This window comes from Maylandia zebra, linkage group LG5 (genome assembly GCF_041146795.1).
Source record: "Maylandia zebra isolate NMK-2024a linkage group LG5, Mzebra_GT3a, whole genome shotgun sequence".
Taxonomy (NCBI): domain Eukaryota; kingdom Metazoa; phylum Chordata; class Actinopteri; order Cichliformes; family Cichlidae; genus Maylandia; species Maylandia zebra.
This window is the reverse complement of record NC_135171.1, coordinates 5,861,131-5,881,751: the sequence shown is the minus strand read 5'-3', so window position 1 is coordinate 5,881,751 and position 20,621 is coordinate 5,861,131. Positions and strand designations below refer to the sequence as shown.

The window sequence follows — 20,621 nt, the reverse complement described above, 5'->3', positions numbered from 1 at the left end:
GAGCTGGTGTCCCCCTCTCCATCATCGTGTCCATCATTGCTAATAAAAGGAGTTATTTACAACCTCTTCACATGCCATCTTCTCCATATCACCAAGGTATGAGGAAACTCATCTGTCACAATGATAAATCTCTGAAGCTTGTTTATTTGCTGGATGTCTTTCTGCACAACTGTAGCTGATCTCAGAGTGGTGAAAGAAGAGGCAGTGGCCTTGCTCTGTTAAATCAGTGCCAATCTGCCACTGATTTAAGGTTAAGGTTACTTTACTTATACCTGTAGGTAAATTTACTTTACAGAAGAATGATAGCATTTGACATCCCTTCAGATGAAACGTAGGACTGCCGGGTGCTGCTTGTGCACACGCCCCGTCAATTTAACGTATCATCCAAATGGTTAAAAAAAGATTAAGCCATAGTTGTTATGAAAAGTGTCCATAGAGATTAAAACAGTTATCTGTACTTATTTGTACCAGGTTTTAAATGTTTATTTCTCAGAAAGATTAGTATTTTACTGGTATTGCACTGGTGTATCAAACTGATTTGAAGGAATTACTGCTCTCTGGCACACTGCAAAGCAGTAAGTTAACACTTAATAATTGAGCTTCCTGTATTGGTGCTGCTTATATTCATGGGTCTCACCAATATAAGATGAGACACTTGTAACAATCAAACGTGAAACAAAAGCACACAGAAAGCTCCAGATGTGCCTTTATTCATTTACAGCACATTGCTGAGAGTTATAACAAAGGTTCAAAGTACACAGCTTTGCCAAAAAAATAAAAAAACAGTGGTCCTTGGAAAATATTAACATTTAAACACAAAAAAGTGTGGAACCAATTATAACTTGATGACTTTCAGAATGCTTTTTTTCCTGTCTGTGGCATAGATGAGCACACTGAATCTCTGAGTCAAAGCAAAGCAAATGATTATATAGTAGGTCAGTATAATCACAAACTGCAGATGCATTACAGAGAATTCATAACTTATTAACCACACTGGGTAAATCTGGAACACAAGGCAAATGCTCAGATTTTTTATTCTCAAACATCTGTAATTATTCAGTTATGGAGTCCTTTTCTTAAAAATTTAAATCTTTTTAAAATTACAGAAACACATTCTTACAACAATAATCAAAATAAATACTAAAGATATTCTAGGCTATTCAGAGGTGTGCCTGTATCTCTTTGTTCTAAGGATATTTTTAAACCACCTGACATCTTCAGGTCTGATGGACCTGCAGGTCCGTTTACATTTGGCAGGAACTTGAGCTGATTTTGGTCATATTGCAGTTATGTCTGCGACATTCATGTACATACTCCCTAGTTATCTGATATTCTAACATTTTTCAGACATATAAGGCATATGAAGGTTGAACAGCCAACTACATCCTCTTCGTAGTGAATGCAGTTCACCCCAGCTCCACAGTAAGTCGTAGGTGTAACTCCATGATGTTGAGAATTTTTTTTTTCAACTAAGCATTCACCATAAATTGGTGTTACAGCAAAAAAAAGGAGGAAGAAGATAAAGAAAAATCTAGCTGACTTAAATCCAAAAGGTTTGCTCTAACCAGAAAATTGCCCAAGTACAAAAATACAACAATATATTGCTATTGTTAGTGATGTGACTGGTGTGAAATCACTACAGAAAAAATCTTTATCTGAAGCAACTGTTAGGGCACTTTGGAAGCATACACAATCAACTCACTCAGAATCCATCTAAAAGTGTAAAACCTGAGTCCATCTTGACAGTAGCATTATTGACAAATTTAATGTAAAAACAGACAAAAAATAAGAGCACGCTGTGGAGACTGGCTGATCAGCTGAAATCTCGGTTGGTGAAGACCATGGGGGCCACCAGTGTCCATGTGTACAAAGCCAAACAAACCCAGCTGGAGGTGATTTTCACCCATACTGCTGGCCACTTGCTTGTTATGGTGTAGTCTGTATTAGGGCTGTCAGAACAAAAAAATGCAATAAGTATATTTATAAAAAACTGAGAAAGCTACTTTAAGAAGGAAATTCCTTAACTTGTTCAAGCAGAAATCACAAAATCTCTGCACCTCAGAAAAATAAGGTCAGCATATCAATTATACAGTAGGAAATGCCTTTGCTTGGCCTATATGGTGCCATTAAACCCCTAATGAAACATTGTGGGACCATTTACAGTTTTAACAATGAGTTATGAATTTCCTAATATAAATAAAAGCACAATGGACTGACAGCTGCACAGAAAACTAGATCATAATCAAAAAAAGAGTTCAAAACAAAAGATGAAACATATTTTTCAGTAGCGATGATTATACTGATCTTGTAATGACCGTAAACAGGGAGCTAAAATTAATAAAAAAATGGATGGACATAAATAAATTATCATTAAATATAAATAAAACTAAAGCAATGTTTTTTGGTAATTTAAAATATAATGTAGAATTACCAATTATCATTGAAGGTGTACCAATTGATAATGTGAGTGAAAACAAATTTTTGGGAGTCGTAATTGATAATAAAATTTCATGGAAACCCCACGTCAGACACATAAAAACCAAAATTTCCAGAAGCCTCGCAGTTTTGAACAAAGTGAAACAATTCCTTGATGCACTTCGTACTCTGTACTGTACCCTGGTTCTTCCATATCTTACATATTGTGTGGAAGTGTGGGGAAACACATATAAAAATACAACTAATCCATTAGTCACAGTACAGAAACGAGCACTGCGTATTATTCACAAGGCTGGTTATCTAGATCATACTCACAAATTCTTTCTTCAGGCAAAGTTACTTAAATTCCAGGATCTGGTTAATTACAATACATCCATAATTTTGTATAAAGCTTTTACTAAACTTTTACCGGCAAATTTACAAACTAGATTTGAAATTCGAGAAAAGGTTTATAATGTGAGAGGCTTTGGAGAATTCAAATTACCCAGAACTCGAACAACCCGTAAAGGTTTTTGTGTGTCTGTATGTGGTGTGAAAATCTGGAACAGTCTGAGTTTACAATTGAAACAATGCAAAAATATTCATAGATTTAAATTTCTCTACAAACAGTTGGTTTGGTCACAGTATACTCAATGATGCTTTTAGTGTGCTCTGTAATGTCTGTCCTCTTACCATTGCTGGTATGGATTCCAAAAAAAAAAAAAAAAAAAGTGTGCGTATGTATGTACATATATGTACATGTGTGTGTAGATATATATGTATGTATATGTATGTGTGTTTGTTACTTGTAGTTATTACTGCCTGTTACCTGTGGTAATGCAATTTATAATTTATATATTCTGTATTCAGTTATGAAGGCTCTAATTGTTGTTTGCGAGCTGCCGTTTAGATGCTTGTATGTGCCCGGGGCTGTTGATGTGTCTGTATGCAATGATGGGCGTAGCTGCGGGAAGTTTGTTTTTTTTTTGTTGATGAGTGAGTATAGGGGTGGGATTTAATAAGTTTTCTTCGTCCCACTCCTTTTTCAGGCAATTTTTGTTTTTTGTTTTGTGCATTTTATGTTCAATATAGGTATTTGTTGTGCCTGAAAATGAACAAATAAATGAAATGAAATGAAATGAATATGCAAATTCAGTAGACCATTGTTGTCCTCATTCTTCTTGGTACTACTTGACCGAATAATACCAGCCGCAGACACCAATAAAGGGCAATTCTGGATATTTAAACCATTTTCTGGGTTATGTTAGTGCCAGACTGTGACTCTCATGGTCAACCATAACATTTGTGTCATATCACGTCTCCCTCTGACACAAAAATAATTGGATGTGTTTTGGTTTATAACCTATTTTGAATGCATTGCTTCATATAGCATTTATCCCTTCTGTTGTTTAGTTTCTGTCAGTCTGGTTCATGCATCTGAATGGATACAATTGCATGAAACAGTGTTTGCCACACTTAAATGTTTCACATCATCAAACAAATGTAAATATTTGACAATAATATGCAGTTTTTTCAATAAAGGTTTTAAAATAAAGATCCAAGGAAATTCAGGAGAACTGAGAATCAAAGTAATTGACATATTTCAGTGTGGAAAAGGTTATGAAGCCATTTTTAAGGCTGTGGGACTCCAGTGAACCACAGTGAAGCTTCCCAGGAGTGGCTGTCTGTTTAAAATTACCCCAAGGATGCAGCGACAACTCATCCAAGAGCTCACAAAAGACCCCCAGAATGCTTTTGTGAGCTCTTGAAAAAAAAATTGAAAAGAAGAAGAATGCTTGGACACTGCTAGCACACAAACGCAATGCAGAGGATGAAGCATCACCAAATATGTTTCCAAAACAGCTTCCTTCCAAAACCCTCCAATGTGGCTGAATTACAACAGTTCAGCAAAGATGTACAGGCCAAAATTCTTCCCCAGCGCTGTAAAAGACTCATTTCCAGTTATTGCAAACACTTGATTGCAGTTGTTGCTGCTAATGGTCCCAACCAGTTATCAGGTTTAGGGGGCAATTACTTTTTCACACAGGGCCATCATTTTAATTTGTCTGATGCTCTGAAACATTTAAGTCTGACAAACATACCAAAAAATAGCAAATCAGGAAGGGGGCAAACACTTTTTCACACACTGTATAAAAAGGAAATGAAATAAACTACCATTCACATATATATATTGTAGGATTATTGACCACCCAAACACTTCAAACTACACTTTAGGTGTTGTGCTAAAAGAGAAGGGAGCCACTGACCTGTACCAGTTAGTGAGGGTCATCATGATGTAAAGTGAGGCCAAGAAAAGCATGAAATGAAAAAAGGAGTAGCTGTACTGGACCATGTCCCGCTCATTGTCCTCCACCCGTCTGGGCCCTGTCGACTCCTCTGACAGTTCTGTGCTGCCCCCCTCAGCGAGGATGACTGAATCTTTGGATGCCATAGTTAGCTTGTTAACCTGGCTGTTGCTGGATGAACGAATGCTGGAATCAAAACAGAGATGAATGAACTGACCAAAAAGAAAGAAAAGCAAGTATTAGGATCACAGTATGAAAAAACAACGGACACAAACACAGTTCACATTAACAAGGAAGGCTTAGAAATGGTCAACCCTTCACCAGGTGAGGAACCATAACTAGTAATTACAGCAGTACTCTACACCAATAACAGCACAGTGTTGAAATTTTTAAGCCAAAGACTAGAAAAGTCTTTGGCTTATGATGGAGGAAACTGGCTACAGAGATCAAAATCATTTTTTGCATCAGTCTGTAAGCATGTTTTTTTTAATGCTCATTAACACTGCAGTCTACAGTAAAAAGAGGTCAAACAGACGGGTTCTTATATAGCGCTTTTCTACTCTAACAAAGCACTCAAAGCGCTTTACACAACATTTACAATGTTACCTGGAATACAGGATGCACAAGATAAATATAATGAGGCCCACAACGCTCTGAGCATCCCACCACTGCAGGTATGGAGATGTAAAGGCAGGTTTTTCTGTCCCAGTGATTGTGGTAATCATTGCCATGGTGGCTGTCTGGTTCTCGGTCTCTGTAGGGCCCGGGGTCGGGGCTGCGATCTGCTGGAAGATACTCAACAGGCTGGGGTTGCATTCCCGGTCTGAGATCAGCAAAACAAACAATAACAATATTAATTAAAAAATACTTTAAAAAACAATTTGAACAAAATAACCCAAAGCTTTTCTAAAAAGCAATAAATCTTAAGGTTATGAGACAAAAAGATCTTTTATTTGAAATGAATGGAGAAGAACATAAATATATGCAGATAAAGGAGTGTTTGAGTCTATTGAAATTCCCAGACAATATAAACAGTCTCACCAGGCTCATTGGTCATGGCAGACCAAGTTAGAAACACAGTGTACAAGGTGATGAAAGAAGACTGTAGTAGACCTGAATGAGGTTGAGACTCCTGCAAATACACAGATAAGGTTTATCAGTGCCAAGTATTTACTTCCCACAGGTTTGAACTGAAACTGTACATATGTATTATAGAAAAAGAAGTCATAATCCTGTGTTTACTGTTTAAGCACTCCAAACACAAAAATTAACCTTTGTTTATTATTTAGAAAATATCTAGATGGTTAAAAAAGGCCAGCAACAGTGGGAATGTTTGTGGGTAGCTTGGGAAAACCATCCATCCATCCATCTTCATCCGCTTTATCCGGGGCCGGGTCGCGGGGGCAGCAGCCTAAGCTTGGGCAAACCTGTTCTGCTAAACTCTAACATGAAAGGTTTTTTTCCTGATAACTTTTTACTGTCTGTACTTTCTACTTCTTACATTTTCAAAACAGGCTTGTTACTTTTGGTTTAACGCATTTGAAGGAAGCTATCATTTCACATCACTGGCCTTCACACATCAATTTTAAGCCTAAACAGTAAAAAATGAAAGGTAATCATGTTCGTGCATTAATCACCAGGGGATATCGCATAAAAGAGAACAAAGAGGCGCAGTCGTGTGCCATAGTGGGCAGTTTAAGTGGGTTGTGTTTTCTTTTTTTTGAGCAGCAGGTCAGCTGATCACAGTACATTGAGTGAATTGTGCTTTTTGTCACCATCTGTAAAACTGATTTTAGGGTTCCCTGCCCGCTGAATCTCACCTTAACCCCTGACTGTACTCATGTTTCTGTTTTGAGGCAAAGAAAATACAGCTATTTTTTCATTTTCCTTCTTTTTCGAGTTTTTCTTGTTCTAATTGATTAATTCAACCTGAGTACATTTATTAGAATTAAAATTTAGACTTAAATAATGTTTTTATTCCCATCTGATATTATTTTATTATTGCATTAACACGGTTCAGTTAGTTTTGCACAAAAATAGCTGGTAGAAATGTTATCAATAGAGCTATGTTTACTTTTCAATATTATCTCCTATAGCAAAACTAAACCAAGCTGCTACAAAACACAGTCATAATGTTTTGAAATAACAGAATTATGAGAGAGATATCCAACCATTTTCAGGTTTATTCTGTCTTTCCGTTTTACACTGTCAAACTCAGCAAAGGGGCCTTAGCATCAATTCCATGTAGATGCTACTATAGATGCTCATCATGACATGATGCTAGTAGCACAAACATTTGCAAACACAAAGCAGAATCTTCAGTGCTTAGAATAGTGTGTCTTGTTTTTGTTTTCTGTTTATCTGTGCATCGCAGACATGCCGTGTATTCACACCTGGACTTTTGGCAGGACTGAGACAACAGAGGCAACTATGCAGAGCAACATGTTGAAGCTGATGAAGAATTTGTTGATGAAGCATTCATTGGGTTTCGTGTAGAAGACAAAGAACAGCACAACAGCTGTTAATGACAGGATGTAGTTCAGGATCGTGACAGCCAGTAGAGCTAAAAATACAAGGTAGAAACAGTTCAAAGCTGAAACCAAAAAACTGATTTGAAAGTAGATTTGTGAAATCTGTGTGTGCTACATGTACGCTTTTTAAAAAAAAATTTCAGAGTAAGTGCTCGCTTATGTAACAGTATTTAGAAGATGAATACAGCATGTAACTGGGCCAGAGTCACTGACCTGCATACCAGCCTCTGGAGTTGCCATTCTCCATCTTGTCAACCCAGGACTCATTCCAGGAGTGGGCAAAGTCCACCAGCAGCACCAGTTGAATCAGAATGAAAAAGAAGGCTCCACCAGAGCCTATGACAAACCATACTGCGACAACACAAATACACAAGTAATTGAACTACTCGTCTTTCATACAAACTAACAAATCTGTGTGTAAAAGAGATCTGAGTTATCAAGGATTTTAAATACAAATTCTTACTGTAGGTGAAAGGCCCTTCAGGGATGTAAAAGGCACCAACTGTAATTGCCACCAAGGCAGCAAACTTAAAGAACCAAAATCTGAAACAAATTGTTACTGTCATAAGTCTCAGGAAAACTGTCTCAATCAAATATCTCATCTGCTTTCACAGTGGCTTGCAAAAGTATTCGGCCCCCTGAATTTTCCCACATTTTGTCACATTACAGCCACAAACATGAATAAATTTTATTGGAATTCCACGTGAAAGACCAACACAAAGTGGTGTACACGTGAGAAGAGGAACGAAAATCATACATGATTCCAAACATTTTTTACACATAACTGCAAAGTGGGGTGTGCATAATTATTCAGCCCCCTTTGGTCTGAATGCAGTCAGTTGCTCATAGACATTGCCTGATGAGTGCTAATGACTAAATAGAGTGCACCTGTGTGTAATCTAATGTCAGTACAAATACAGCTGTTCTGTGACGGCCTCAGAGGTTGTCTAAGAGCAACAACACCATGAAGTCCAAAGAACACACCAGACAGGTCAGGGATAAAGTTACTGAGAAATTTAAAGCAGGCTTAGGCTACAAAAAGATTTCCCAAGCCTTGAACATCCCACGGAGCACTGTTCAAGCCATCATTCAGAAATGGAAGGAGTATGGCACAACTGTAAACCTACCAAGACAAGGCCGTCCACCTAAACTCTCAGGCCGAACAAGGAGAGCGCTGATCAGAAATGCAGCCAAGAGGCCCATGGTGACTCTGGACGAGCTGCAGAGATCTACAGCTCAGGTGGGGGAATCTGTCCACAGGACAACTATTAGTCGTGCACTGCACAACGTTGGCCTTTATGGAAGAGTGGCAAGAAGAAAGCCATTGTCAGAAAAACATAAGAAGTCCCGTTTGCAGTTTGCCACAAGCCATGTGGGGGACACAGCAAACATGTGGAAGAAGGCGCTCTGGTCAGATGAGACCAAAATGGAACTTAGTGGCTAAAATGCAAAACGCTGCACATCACTCTGAACACACCATCCCCACTGTCAGATATGGTGGTGGCAGCATCACACTCTGGGGGTGCTTCTCTTCAGCAGGGACAGGGAAGCTGGTCAGAGTTGATGGGAAGATGGATGGAGCCAAATACAGGGCAACCTTGGAAGAAAACCTCTTGGAGTCTGCAAAAGACTTGAGACTGGGGCGGAGGTTCCCCTTCCAGCATCAACAACCCTAAACATAAAGCGAGGGCAACAATGGAGTGGTTTAAAACAAAACATATCCATGTGTTAGACTGGCCCAGTCAAAGTCCAGATCTAAATCCAATTGAGAATCTGTGGCAAGATCTGAAAACTGCTGTTCACAAACGCTGTCCATCTAATCTGACTGAGCTGGAGCTGTTTTGCAAAGAAGAATGGGCAAAGATTTCAGTCTGTAGATGTGCAAAGTTGGTAGAGACAGACCCTAAAAGACTGGCAGCTGTAACTGCAGCAAAAGCTGGTTCTACAAAGTATTGACTCAGGGGCTGAATAATTACGCACACCCACTTTTCAGTTATTTATTTGTAAAACATGTTTGGAATCATGTATGATTTTCGTTCCACTTCTCACGTGTGCACCACTTTGTGTTGGTCTTTCACGTGGAATTCCAATAAAATTGATTCATGTTTGTGGCTGTAATGTGACAAAATGTGGAAAAGTTCAAGGGGCTGAATACTTTTGCAAGCCACTGTATATCCAGAGTCCAATCAGTTACCCTGAAAGGTCCAAACACACTTTGATTTTGATATGAATGTGCATCACACATGTATTTATTTAATACTTATTTAGTGACTTTATTAGAATTTATTACTATTACTTTTTTTTATGTTATGCTGACCTTACACTTAAACTTGAAAGACACACTGCTGGTGAGACCAAAATAAAACCAAATAAGACCTTTACAGCCAAATACGATAATGGACATTATATATGTGCTAGAATGACATTGGACAGCTATGATAAATATTTATTGTTGCATTTTTAAAACTTTGTAAACTAAAAAACAAAGGTCTTCTGCTAAAACACATCTTGTATAATTTACATTTTACAACCTCACAGTGTTAAAGAGCCAAGGTGGACTAGAGTGCAAACACAGTGAAGGCCTGGAAATGCGATATTTAAATGCAAATGATCTATGGCTGCTTTGTTTATGTACCTGCTATGGTTTAAAAAAGTCTAAAACTGAACCTTAGGATTGGTAGGACTGTGCTGGTAAAAATATTTACATCTTGCTAGCTTTACTGCAGTACTTACCCATTGTGGATAGCAGCACGTGGATCTCTGCTGTTCTTTATGTTTATCATGAGAACGGAGAACCCCAAGAACCACATACTCATTCCAAAGCATATACGGTAAACTGCTTGGTACCCCACAAACATCTCACACTTGACATCCGCCTGTAGACCACGGACAGACGAACCTGCCCCATCCTCACAAAAGCCTGGGATCTACAGAAAATCAGAGAAAGACCCTTGTTTTCTGTACATCCAGACGAGATTTTTATATGCATATGAGGCTTTTAAGAGAGTGTAAAGAAGAGCCACCTTTGAAATACGTTTCTAGTTAGACACAATGTTTTCTAAGATTTTTAATACTAAATACAATAACCTGAATTTTATCAGAATTTAGTAGAAGAAAATTACAGGTCAAATGTATGTCATGTTTTCTAATAATACTGCCTCAAGCACGTATAAAAAAGTATTGGTCCTAGCACAGAACCCTGTGGAACTCCATTACTAACTTTGTTATGTGAAGAAGGCACCCTGTTTACTTGAACAAACTGTAATCTATTAGATATACATGGTTCAAAGCAGTTCAGTGTATTTCCTTCAAATCCAACAGTGTGGTCCATGCTGTCTCGTATAATCTTATAGTCAACAATACTGATTTAGCAGGACAGGTACAAAGAGTCCACTGTCTGAGGCCATAAGAAGTACGGGTACACCACCTGAACTTTTCTTAGCTGATTATGATTTCAAAATTTCTAAAGTACGTTTTGCAGATTCTGATTTGTTAAGAAGTATAACTAATGAAAACAACAAGAACCTTTTTCTAATCTGAGCTTTATATCATTTCCACTTTCCTTCTAATGATCTCTCCTCACTGAAATGACATGCTGATGGCACGGTGAAAGTAATTATTAAAGTTAGTTCAAAGAGATCAATTAGAGAGAAGCCATCTAAATAAATATCACCAGTTGCTGTACTTAGCTCCTGTAGGAAGGATGTTACTGTTTTTTTTTCACCAATGATTCAAATTTTATTTGTTCTCGCAACCAGAGCTAAACTCAACAGGAAGCTTTATTGCCGTAATTCAGGGAACAAAGTTCAAAAATTGAGACTAGGTAGAAACTAGGAACAAACTAAGCACTAGGAAAGAAACATAGCTCGAAGGGAACAAATGACAACAACATGACAAAGAACAGAGAGACAATATATACGCAGCAGGGAATTTTGTGTTTTGATATATATTTGATATATCCTCATGATATTGTTGTTACTAGTTCAGCATAAGTCAAGATTGCATGTGAACAATCAGATTGTTATGATGTCAAAGCTTTGTGACTTGGAGAAAAACCTGCTGATGTCTACTCCGAGTTAGGGCTATGGTGTTAGGGTTGTGATGATCGAGCTTCTTTTACAGTCAGAAGTAAATAAAGAAAAGTCTCTAGTCCAGTCTCAGGTCTTTAGCAGCAATAATGTAATAGGTTTTCTACAAGATTTTATCTGTCTCTGACATTGATAAGGAGAAAATTTGGCTCTTTCATCTTTATGAAATTGCTTTAGTACACTGAGGTTTGTAGACATCTGTTTACGCACAGCACTCTTGATGGAGATGGTTTGAGGCCTGGACTTGTGCTGACATGCGGTTTGGCTTTCATCAAAATTATCATCATCTCCACTTTAATCCTAACTTTTTACTAGCAGTAAATATAATAATAATAGTACTTTACACCTTATTTATCAGAATCAGAAGTATTCTGATTCTGATTCTGATAAATAAGGTGTAAAGTACTATTATTATTATAGTTATTATTATTATTATTGACTATTTATTTTCCAAAACACCATAAGCTAAAAAAATGCTCAGAATTAAATAGAAATAAAAAATGCAATTAAAGAAAGTAAATACTGTGTGGAGCCTGCGGCTTAATTTGACCCAACACGGGAAACCTCACCCGGACACGGAAAGGAGTGACAGATTGATATTTAATTTAATTGCTTCGGTTTATACATATTCAAGTTTTCCTTATCTTAAATGATTTTACCTTTCATTAAAATAGCTTCTGTTATTGCTGGATGTCATCACTTATCACATATTCTAATTTCTTGGTACTATTTCTTGGGAGCTATGAATCTGGATTGGACTGTGTTATCTGGGGCTGACATGTCATCTGCTCCTTGACTTCCACTTGTTTTCTTCTTTTTCTTTTTTCATATGAACTTTGATTACAAACTTTACTTGAATCACAGTTAATGTCTCAGAGGAAACAACATTGTTATGTCAGCATCACTTTTTATTTCTCCATTTTTAAACAATTGTCAACGATTGTTTTAAACGAGAAACAAATTGTGCTGATGCACGTGTTATAAATCTCATGGTGGCTTTGCATGAATGCTCATTTTTTTGCATCAGTTATGCACCAGTTTCAACCATTATAATTTCATTTTAACTTTAAATAATAGACATTTACATTCACAATAAAGTTTATATCTTATGGTATTTTTATGGTCAACTCCTACCCTTTTGAGCTGCCGATCCACACCCGGTGACAGCATGATGCAGGCAACGATGGTGCCTATCAGCATTATAAAGGCATAGATGATCCTGGTCACCGTGGAGTTTCTGATGCTCGGACAGCAGCTACACATCAGGCACGTAGCACTGCTGCACAGGCACGGCACCTGGAGGATCAATAAAAAAATCACACTTGAAGCAAAAGTGGAACATCCAGGGATATGTGTAAGGAAAGATGTAAGCGATCAATGTGAGAACACAACATATACATGTTCTTAATCAAACATTTACCGCATAATATAAAGATGCACTTTACTAAACCTTTGGATTTTTGTTTTTTAAATTCCAGTACTGACAACAAGCACACACAACACATTTTAGTAACTTAGAAAAATATTTCAATCATTTATTTTAGATTTTCAACTATTCAACTGCCAGTATAGACTGATCTTGATGTTTGTACTGTTATGCTGTACACAGTCTACTGTAACGTCTCATTGAGTAACACTGAATGACTCAGCACAGCACTGGCAATTAGAGACAATGACATTCAGAGAAAAACTACTTTGCACTGAGAGCACTCTGTATTTTGACCACTGTGCCATCTGATATGTTGTGTCATAAAGTGACTACTTTATTGCCATCAGGCTTGAGGACATATGAAGCAGATTGGCTTGTGTGGTTCTGAGACTTTAAACAAATTATCCCTCGTTAAGTTTTTTTTCTGCAGGTTAAAAAGTTGTCACAAGTTTGCTTATTACTGGACATTTCCTTCACTCTTATTGTGAAAATTACTTAGTTAATCCTAATGAGTTTGCAGCAGTCCTTCCCATGTCCTGTTTTCCCCTGCCTGAATATAATTAACGATGAAAGCTTTTATTGGCAGCTGCTGTCATGGAGAAACTTGTATGTATCTCTTTTCTGGAACTGCAAATAAAGCAGAAGCACTGAGTGTTTCCAGCTGTTGCAAACTGACAGTAGGGCTGGGCCATATTATACCGTTCACGGTAATACCGGTTTTCATACGCACATGGCCGATTGTTGAGTGAAACAGATGAACCAGAATTGGTTTGTAAAAATGGTGCAACTTCAGTGATGTGGAACTGGTTTGGTGTTTGTCCGTCAGATACACAACAAAGCACATTTTTTTGCAGAACATGCAAGCGGCCGTTGTTATTGTCATATTTGTCGGACTAAGATGCTCTTAAATCTGGGAGTAATCTGGGTCCTAAACTCCGTATGCTTCAGGTCAAACAACACTGCAGCATCACTTAGAGTTAAAAACTGTCTAAATTCTTTCATCTTTAATAAAACGATCAGCATTGCTGCTTTACCAGGTGTAACTATAAAGTTTAACTTCCAGGCATCCATGAAAACAAAAGTTATTACATTTAACGGAGTTAGAAGTTAGCAGGAAGCTAGCGGAAGTTAGCTCGCTAGTTTCGCTAGTTACCTAAGCATGATATTGCATGTTCTGACAGAGAGATTTCTGAAAAAAATCAAACGTACAGCTCTGCTATCACTTCCAACATAAATGAAGACAGGAAACTAAACAGCAGTGACGTTTGTAGGGTTACTGAAGTTGGGCTAGCTGGTATATAATGATGTGCTACGTGATCGCTAGCGACACAGCTATGTTAGCATAACATAAACAGTGAAGCTGGAGGACGAACACTAACACTTTTCCACTTATAAAAGTTAACGTGAAGGTTCTTCATGGTTAGAGACAAATGCAATCGCATGGCAGGATGCTGTAAACGGACCAAACTTCAGTCAGGAGAACAACTGAGATAATCCATCCACAATACGAGGTTAGTCATTAATATACTGCAACAACATGGGAATAGAGCAGCTGCCAGAGAATTCAACATTAATGAATCAATGGTACAGAAGTGGAGGAAGCAAGAAGAATGAGTTTAATAAAGTTTGATTTATCTGACTGCTTTGTTTCGCTTAATGTGCCTTATAATCCCGTGCACCTTATGGTGCGAAAAATACGTACTGCACACTGCAGTTTAATGTTGCAAAGCACCTCTTTTTAACTTCAGTGGATATTATACATGGTTATGCTCAGGATATGTCAGCCCATTTCTACTGGAAATGCCTTTTGGTTAAACTTTCAGCAAGGAATTTGCATTTGCACTGTTACATTTTTATAAAGCTTTAATGTACATAAAAACCAGCTTCTTGTTTAAGTGAAAATAAATGGAAGGTTGTCTTTTTGCGCTAGTAATGTTGTGGAGTTGTATTTTGTCTCGCATCAATTATATCGTCGGTTATATCGTTATCGCAAATTTTCAAATATATATCGTGATAAATATTTTTGGCCATATCGCCCTGCTCTAACTGACAGAGTAAAGTATTCTGCAGTAAACTGGACTAACTGACACATGGAACCTGAGGCCTCATTGTCTCATTTTTTCTGTAAGTTAAATGTGTGATTTCTAAGATAATGAGTAAATCAATATTCTTAGTTTGCTAGGCAAGACGAGGAGTGAGCTGTCGGGGGAAAGCTGGTGTTTGGTAACTAATACATACTGTTACGTTTCGGTGTTGTCAGTGTTTTGTTTTTTGCGTGACTGTCATGTATTTCCTGCTTTACTTTGAAAGTCTGTGTTATCTTAGTGTGTTCAGTTTACGTTTCCTTGTCTCGTCAGGTCTAATTTGCCCCAGCTGTGTTTCCCTCCTGTGGTCCATTCCCTGATTGCTCCTTCTATGTATTTAAGCCTTGTGTTTCAGTATGTCATGGTCGCGATCTCCCCCGTGTTGTAAATAAATAGTTTGTTGTAAATAGTTGTGAATGGGTTTGTCAATGCTTTCGTTATGGGATATTTTCGTTTTGGGATTTTGGTGGAGAGCCTTCGTGGTTTTATTTTCCTTATTTCTGTTTTTCTACGTTGCACCCCGGTTGCCTAGGCCGGGGTGTAACAATACATAAATGAATTTGCTTGCACATGAGTGAGCTTGAATGTTAATTAAAAGTACTATAGTTCAAACACTACCTTGGCTTCTCTGACTGTACTGAACAGAAGGATATTAAGACTTCTAGCTGGTACTTAAAGATGAGCCACTTAAACCTGTTTATATGAGAAACAGATAAAAGTCATTGGGCCTGCCTAGTCACTAACTAATGTTACAGTTACTGTTCATTTAATATGAACATAATATTATAAGAACAACAGGCTGGGCTCTTCTTCTTATGATTATCAAATATTTGCAAACGGTAACATGTTTCTGTCTCTCTCCACACATGTATGGATAGTAACACAAATTTTAAAAATATTGGCAAGCACCAGTGGTACCCCGCAGCCTCCTGGTAGATGCACCTATAGTATTGATTTGAAAGTCCTCGGTGACTTCCTTCTTAAGTTATCGCATTCACAAACTTGAGTGTCTATGCTGCCCGCCTGCCTGGCAATATCTGAAGCTGTTATAGCTGCAAAGGGTGGGCCGACATCTTCATATATCAAATCTATTTCAAGATATAAATTTATTGAAAAATGTCTATTGACCCACTTCCAGCATGTTTTTCCACACTTTGGAATCTGAAGTTAGGTCTCAAAAAATATTAAAGACAAAAGCCTGAAGTTTTAAATACCCCTTCCTACCATGACATTGAATCAGAACCTGCAATGTTGAACAGACACATGAAAAATGTTTGAGTACTGGCTAGTTAAAATATGACAAAAAGGAATTCAAGCAGTCCTGTAAAGCCCCTTATTTAAGCAGAGGCTAATAAAAAAACATTTCTGAATGGTATATTGTTGTATGTTGTATTTATTGTGGTCAAAGTTAAAGTAAACTTTATTGTCATCTGTGCTATATACAGTATATAGAGAGACGAGACAACGAGGCTCCAGTTCCATTCAGTGCAAAAGACAAACAATAAATATAAGAAGAGTAAGAAACAAATATACACTTTAAGATTAAGGTAAAAGGTATACACAAATAGAATACTTGTTAGCATAAAATTCTTAATCACAAATGAAATGAAATGAAAGAAAATGCTACTTCAATCAACTTTCATGCTGGATGGAACAAATATGACAAGTTGTACCACAATAGCATATCAGTAGGGATCAGGCAACCAGCATGCTGACTGCCAGAATAGATGCTGCAAATATATATTATATAATATGTATATATGTATTTATTTAATTTCTTTTTTGATGCACAATTAACGCACAGAGGAATTCACGCACAGTATGTGACTTTGGCCACTTTCGTAGTTCAGGATGTCTGCAAGTGACGCAGCAGTAACAATATGTATGGTGAGCAGAAAGTGATAAAGAAAAGAGACTTTTGAATGGCAAGTTCAAAAAGCTTTGTCAAATGGTCCCCTTGACAAGACCAGTTTTTTTATTTGTATTAAGATACATAATTTGTAGAAAGATAAAATGGAGGAAGCAAATGTGGTTTACTCACTGGAAACTACTGGACCACAGTTACCTTGTGGTAAAGGCACATTCATTTGGACCACAGTGGGAACATGCTTTAAATGTTGTGAGGACAGAGGAGACGCACTTTGCCAACATGTGCGCCAATAACTTTATGCAAGTGGTCTATTCTACCTCTTGAATTAAAGACACTGCATGCCCTCTATGGGGATGCAGTGTCTTTAAGGCTTTCCTGGAGAATATTCATTATACATTCAATATACATTAACAGTTAGAGCTACAGAATCATGTGTGATGTTGTATCAAACTATAGTATGGTAATATGTGTACCTAAATGTATCAAAATTTCAGTATTCACTTTCATTTAATGAGCTATCAGTTGCAGTAAAACCCCCAGGAAAGACTGTTAAAACTGGGGCAGCTATTTAAGAAAGGCAGCATGTGGTGTTTGTGGTCAGACCCAGCAGGCCTGTGGGCAGGAATTTGTCACAGCGACTCCTCCTCTAATATATACTTTAGCTACATTGATTCTACAGCTTTGAAAATATGCCACGAGAATATTTGTTTAGCGTTATGTAAAATATATATTGCTACTCCAAAGTTTCTAAGTCTAGTTTGGCTAGACTTAGAATGTGCCCACAGGCCTGCCCACATGACACATGATTGTGGGAAGCAGTAATATAATGCAAGTAGTACATGCTAACCTTTATATGTATATGTATGTTAGTGTCTTTACTTAGAAATATAACTGGACTAAACTGATAAAGTTTTGGTGTAGTAAAAACAAAACAAACAATCACAGCCTGACATTGTCAGACAGCATATGTATTAATTTACAGTAAACCACTGCCTGGACTCTTATATACACTAATACCAGACGTGGAGTCAAGTGATAACGATACTTGGTAGATAGTCAACAAGTATGCCAGCCAGACAAGGTCAGCTTAGTTCTTCTGCAGACTGGCCTTGACAATGTCTGCCAGAAAACCTACAGCCTGAAAATGGTTGGCCATGCCTCATCATGATCTCAACCATAAATAAACCCAGACAGAAAACATACTGTTAATACCGTTTTTTCTAGTTTTACTTGTGTCTGTCTTTTTGTATAAATGAAGTTGTTAAATTGACAGATAATACAGCTCTGTGAAAAACTGAATGCTTTATTACAAGATATATTTGTGGTATTTGCTCTAGTCCTAATTGCGTATCCATGTAGTGCTATTCCTCTCTTGCCTTATATAAAAAGATACTGTTTTCATTCTCTACGTTTCATCTACTGACATTTCTAAATACGACGCATGTTGTGTTCTTATTATAATGTAACAAAGCGCAAACTAATCCAGTTAATCACATGCCAGCAGATGACCAAGTGCGTTGGGATTAACTATCTGTTGTGCCGTATATTTGAACTGCTCCTCACGCGGCAGCTACTTCAGGGGGATTCTCAGATTTCTGCAGATAAAATCTAAATCCAGCGTAGCTGAAACGTTACCGAAACCATAACTGTTTTAACAAACCTGGGCGAGATCACAGAACACAACGGGAATTAATATAGCAGCTAACTGAGTGTGTCCATGTTCTTTAGCACTAGCCTACTACCTGTCTAAGCTTCAGGTTGTTACGACACCTTACATTTCTCATCACTTTAAATCAAGGTGCTTGTAAAAACCTCACTTACCCAGCTTGCAAAAGAAAATGTCCCCAGAGCAGCTCCCATGGTTGCCGGGTTCCTGAACAGAAGCGCACAGTCTGTGTTCTTCTTCCCGTTACTTCGCTTCCGTTCTTTGCTGGTGTTTTCACTGTCGAAAGAAAATAAAGCTTCTCTGTCAGGCGGTCAGGACAGAACGACAGCGCCTCGAACTACTTCAGAGCTTTGGCTGGCTGAAGTAACGCTGGGTGACGTCATGACGTTGTTGACCTGTTGCCATTTGTACAGGCTTTGGTGACGGTATGTGGACATACTAATACGTAATTAGGTTTTCTAATTGTCATTAACGGTTTATATGTTATAAAGTATTTTAACAATATTAGAACAATGATAAAGTTATTATTAGTTAGTGGTAAAGTCTACTAGTGTTAGTGGTTTACTGTTTATTGTTTCTTCAGTCATAAGTCATACATACTCAATTTCATTTACACATAAAAGAAGCGCTTTCTATATTAATTTATTTAGGATTTGAAAAGCCTGTGTCCTTTTTACAGGTCTTTCATTCTTTCATTTCAGCCCTTCTCTTGTATGTTGTATCACAATCTCTGGCTCGCTTCCATAATGAGTAACCTGTGGAAAAATCAGCTCATATTCACCATTTTCAGTGACACTGATGTGGTTGGCAAAGGTAATGTCATAAAATGTTTTTCAGGTGACATTGCTAACAGTTGTATCACTGTGTTACCCAAGTAGTGAAATCTGTTTTCTTTGTAGTACTCAAAGAAAAAAAATATCTGCAAACCCTATTCCAAAAAGTTTCAGCAGTTGCGATTTATCCCTATGCACTTCGGATGTTATCAGTCTACACAATGGGCGTTATGAGCAGAAATCACCCCCATAGATATGAGCCAGTAGGGGCCTTCTCCACCTGCTAGTTTGTTAATATTAATATTAATAATTCAGATGGAGGGTCACTAACAGGTGGATGGGAAGATTCCAGATTCCATACAGTGATACTAGAGGCCAATGTAATGCAATTCAGTTTCAATTTAAGACTTCTTTATATGGTATCAAAAATTGTTAAAATCCATCCAAAACAACAGTGATGACAACACTCCTGGCTTGAGCGGTCAGCAACAGACGACTTCCCCCATCACCCACTTCACACCAACACCCACCAACAAAGCTATGCCTATCAACCACATTCCGGCAACTAATCAGTACTGTTGCCTGCATCAGTACTGTAATAATTACATATTGGACACCATAACTCAAGACGTACACATCACATCACAGACAACCAGTTAGACAACATAACATGCTCAAAAAGTCCACCGAAGTCGTTTTTTCTTTTCTTCTCTTCTTCTGTCCACACATGGTCAGTCAGTCATAGGCCAGAGGTTACCAGCACATAGCCTAAATATAGTCAGTCTGTGATGTATCTCTCTTAGTGTTAAAGTCAAATCAACGTAAGTTATGTCACGCTGTGTCAAAATTGTCATCATCATGGGTCAAAGGTCTCCTGAAGACGGCATATCTTTGTGACGGGTCTGCACACACGGCTGGTTGGGGTCTTAATCCAGACCTGACATACAAGCTCCTTTTTCTCTGGCACAGCTCCTGTGACTCTGCCAATAATCCAGGAACCACGAGTTGCAGAGTCATTAACTATGAGGACCACATCTCCAGGAATAAAGTTGCATTTAATCCTTCCCCATTTCTGGCGCTGTTGAAGTTGTGGCAAGTATTCTTTAATCCATCTTTTCCAAAACAGGTGAGATATATATTAGACCTGTCTCCATCGTTAAGAGATTACCTTTCTGGAACAGACGGGTAACACGGGTTGGATTTGAGAAGGAGGAGGTGGTTTGGTGTTAAGGATTCCAAATCATTTGGATCAGTGGATTCCAGTGTAATGGGTCTACTGTTGAGGATGGACTACACTTCACAAAGAGCAGTTTGGAGTCCTTCTTCGTCCAAATGCTGTGTCTGCAGGGTGAAATTAAGAATCTTTCTGACAGAACGACTCAACCACTCCCATGCTCCGCCATGATGCGATCCAGTTGGAGGACTAAAGAGCCATTTCACTCCCTTCAAAGACAGCGTA

General features: G+C 37.9%; 1 protein-coding gene across 1 annotated transcript; it reads right to left on the bottom strand.

The window, feature by feature from the left end:
- Positions 1–688: 688 nt before the first annotated feature.
- On the bottom strand, positions 689–18,739 carry serinc3 (serine incorporator 3). Its single transcript, XM_004559810.3, has 10 exons — positions 18,545–18,739; positions 12,475–12,636; positions 9,986–10,179; positions 7,716–7,795; positions 7,466–7,603; positions 7,115–7,284; positions 5,763–5,853; positions 5,328–5,544; positions 4,683–4,907; positions 689–1,949 (listed from the first exon to the last, which is right to left on the bottom strand). The coding sequence occupies exons 1-10, from the start codon at positions 18,581–18,583 to the stop codon at positions 1,814–1,816; spliced, it is 1,452 nt and encodes a 483-aa protein (XP_004559867.2). The 5' UTR covers positions 18,584–18,739; the 3' UTR covers positions 689–1,813.
- Positions 18,740–20,621: the final 1,882 nt, after the last annotated feature.

Excerpts from the sequence above, each read along its gene's own strand:
- serinc3 (XM_004559810.3), bottom strand. The coding sequence starts at position 18,583 with ATGGGAGCTGCTCTGGGGACATTTTCTTTTGCAAGCTGG. Across the intron at positions 5,854-7,114 it reads CAGTCCTGCCAAAAGTCCAG|GAGTCTCAACCTCATTCAGG; the intron begins GTGTGAATACAC and ends GTGTATTTGCAG. Across the intron at positions 4,908-5,327 it reads TTGTGCATCCTGTATTCCAG|CATTCGTTCATCCAGCAACA; the intron begins GTAACATTGTAA and ends TTTTGATTCCAG.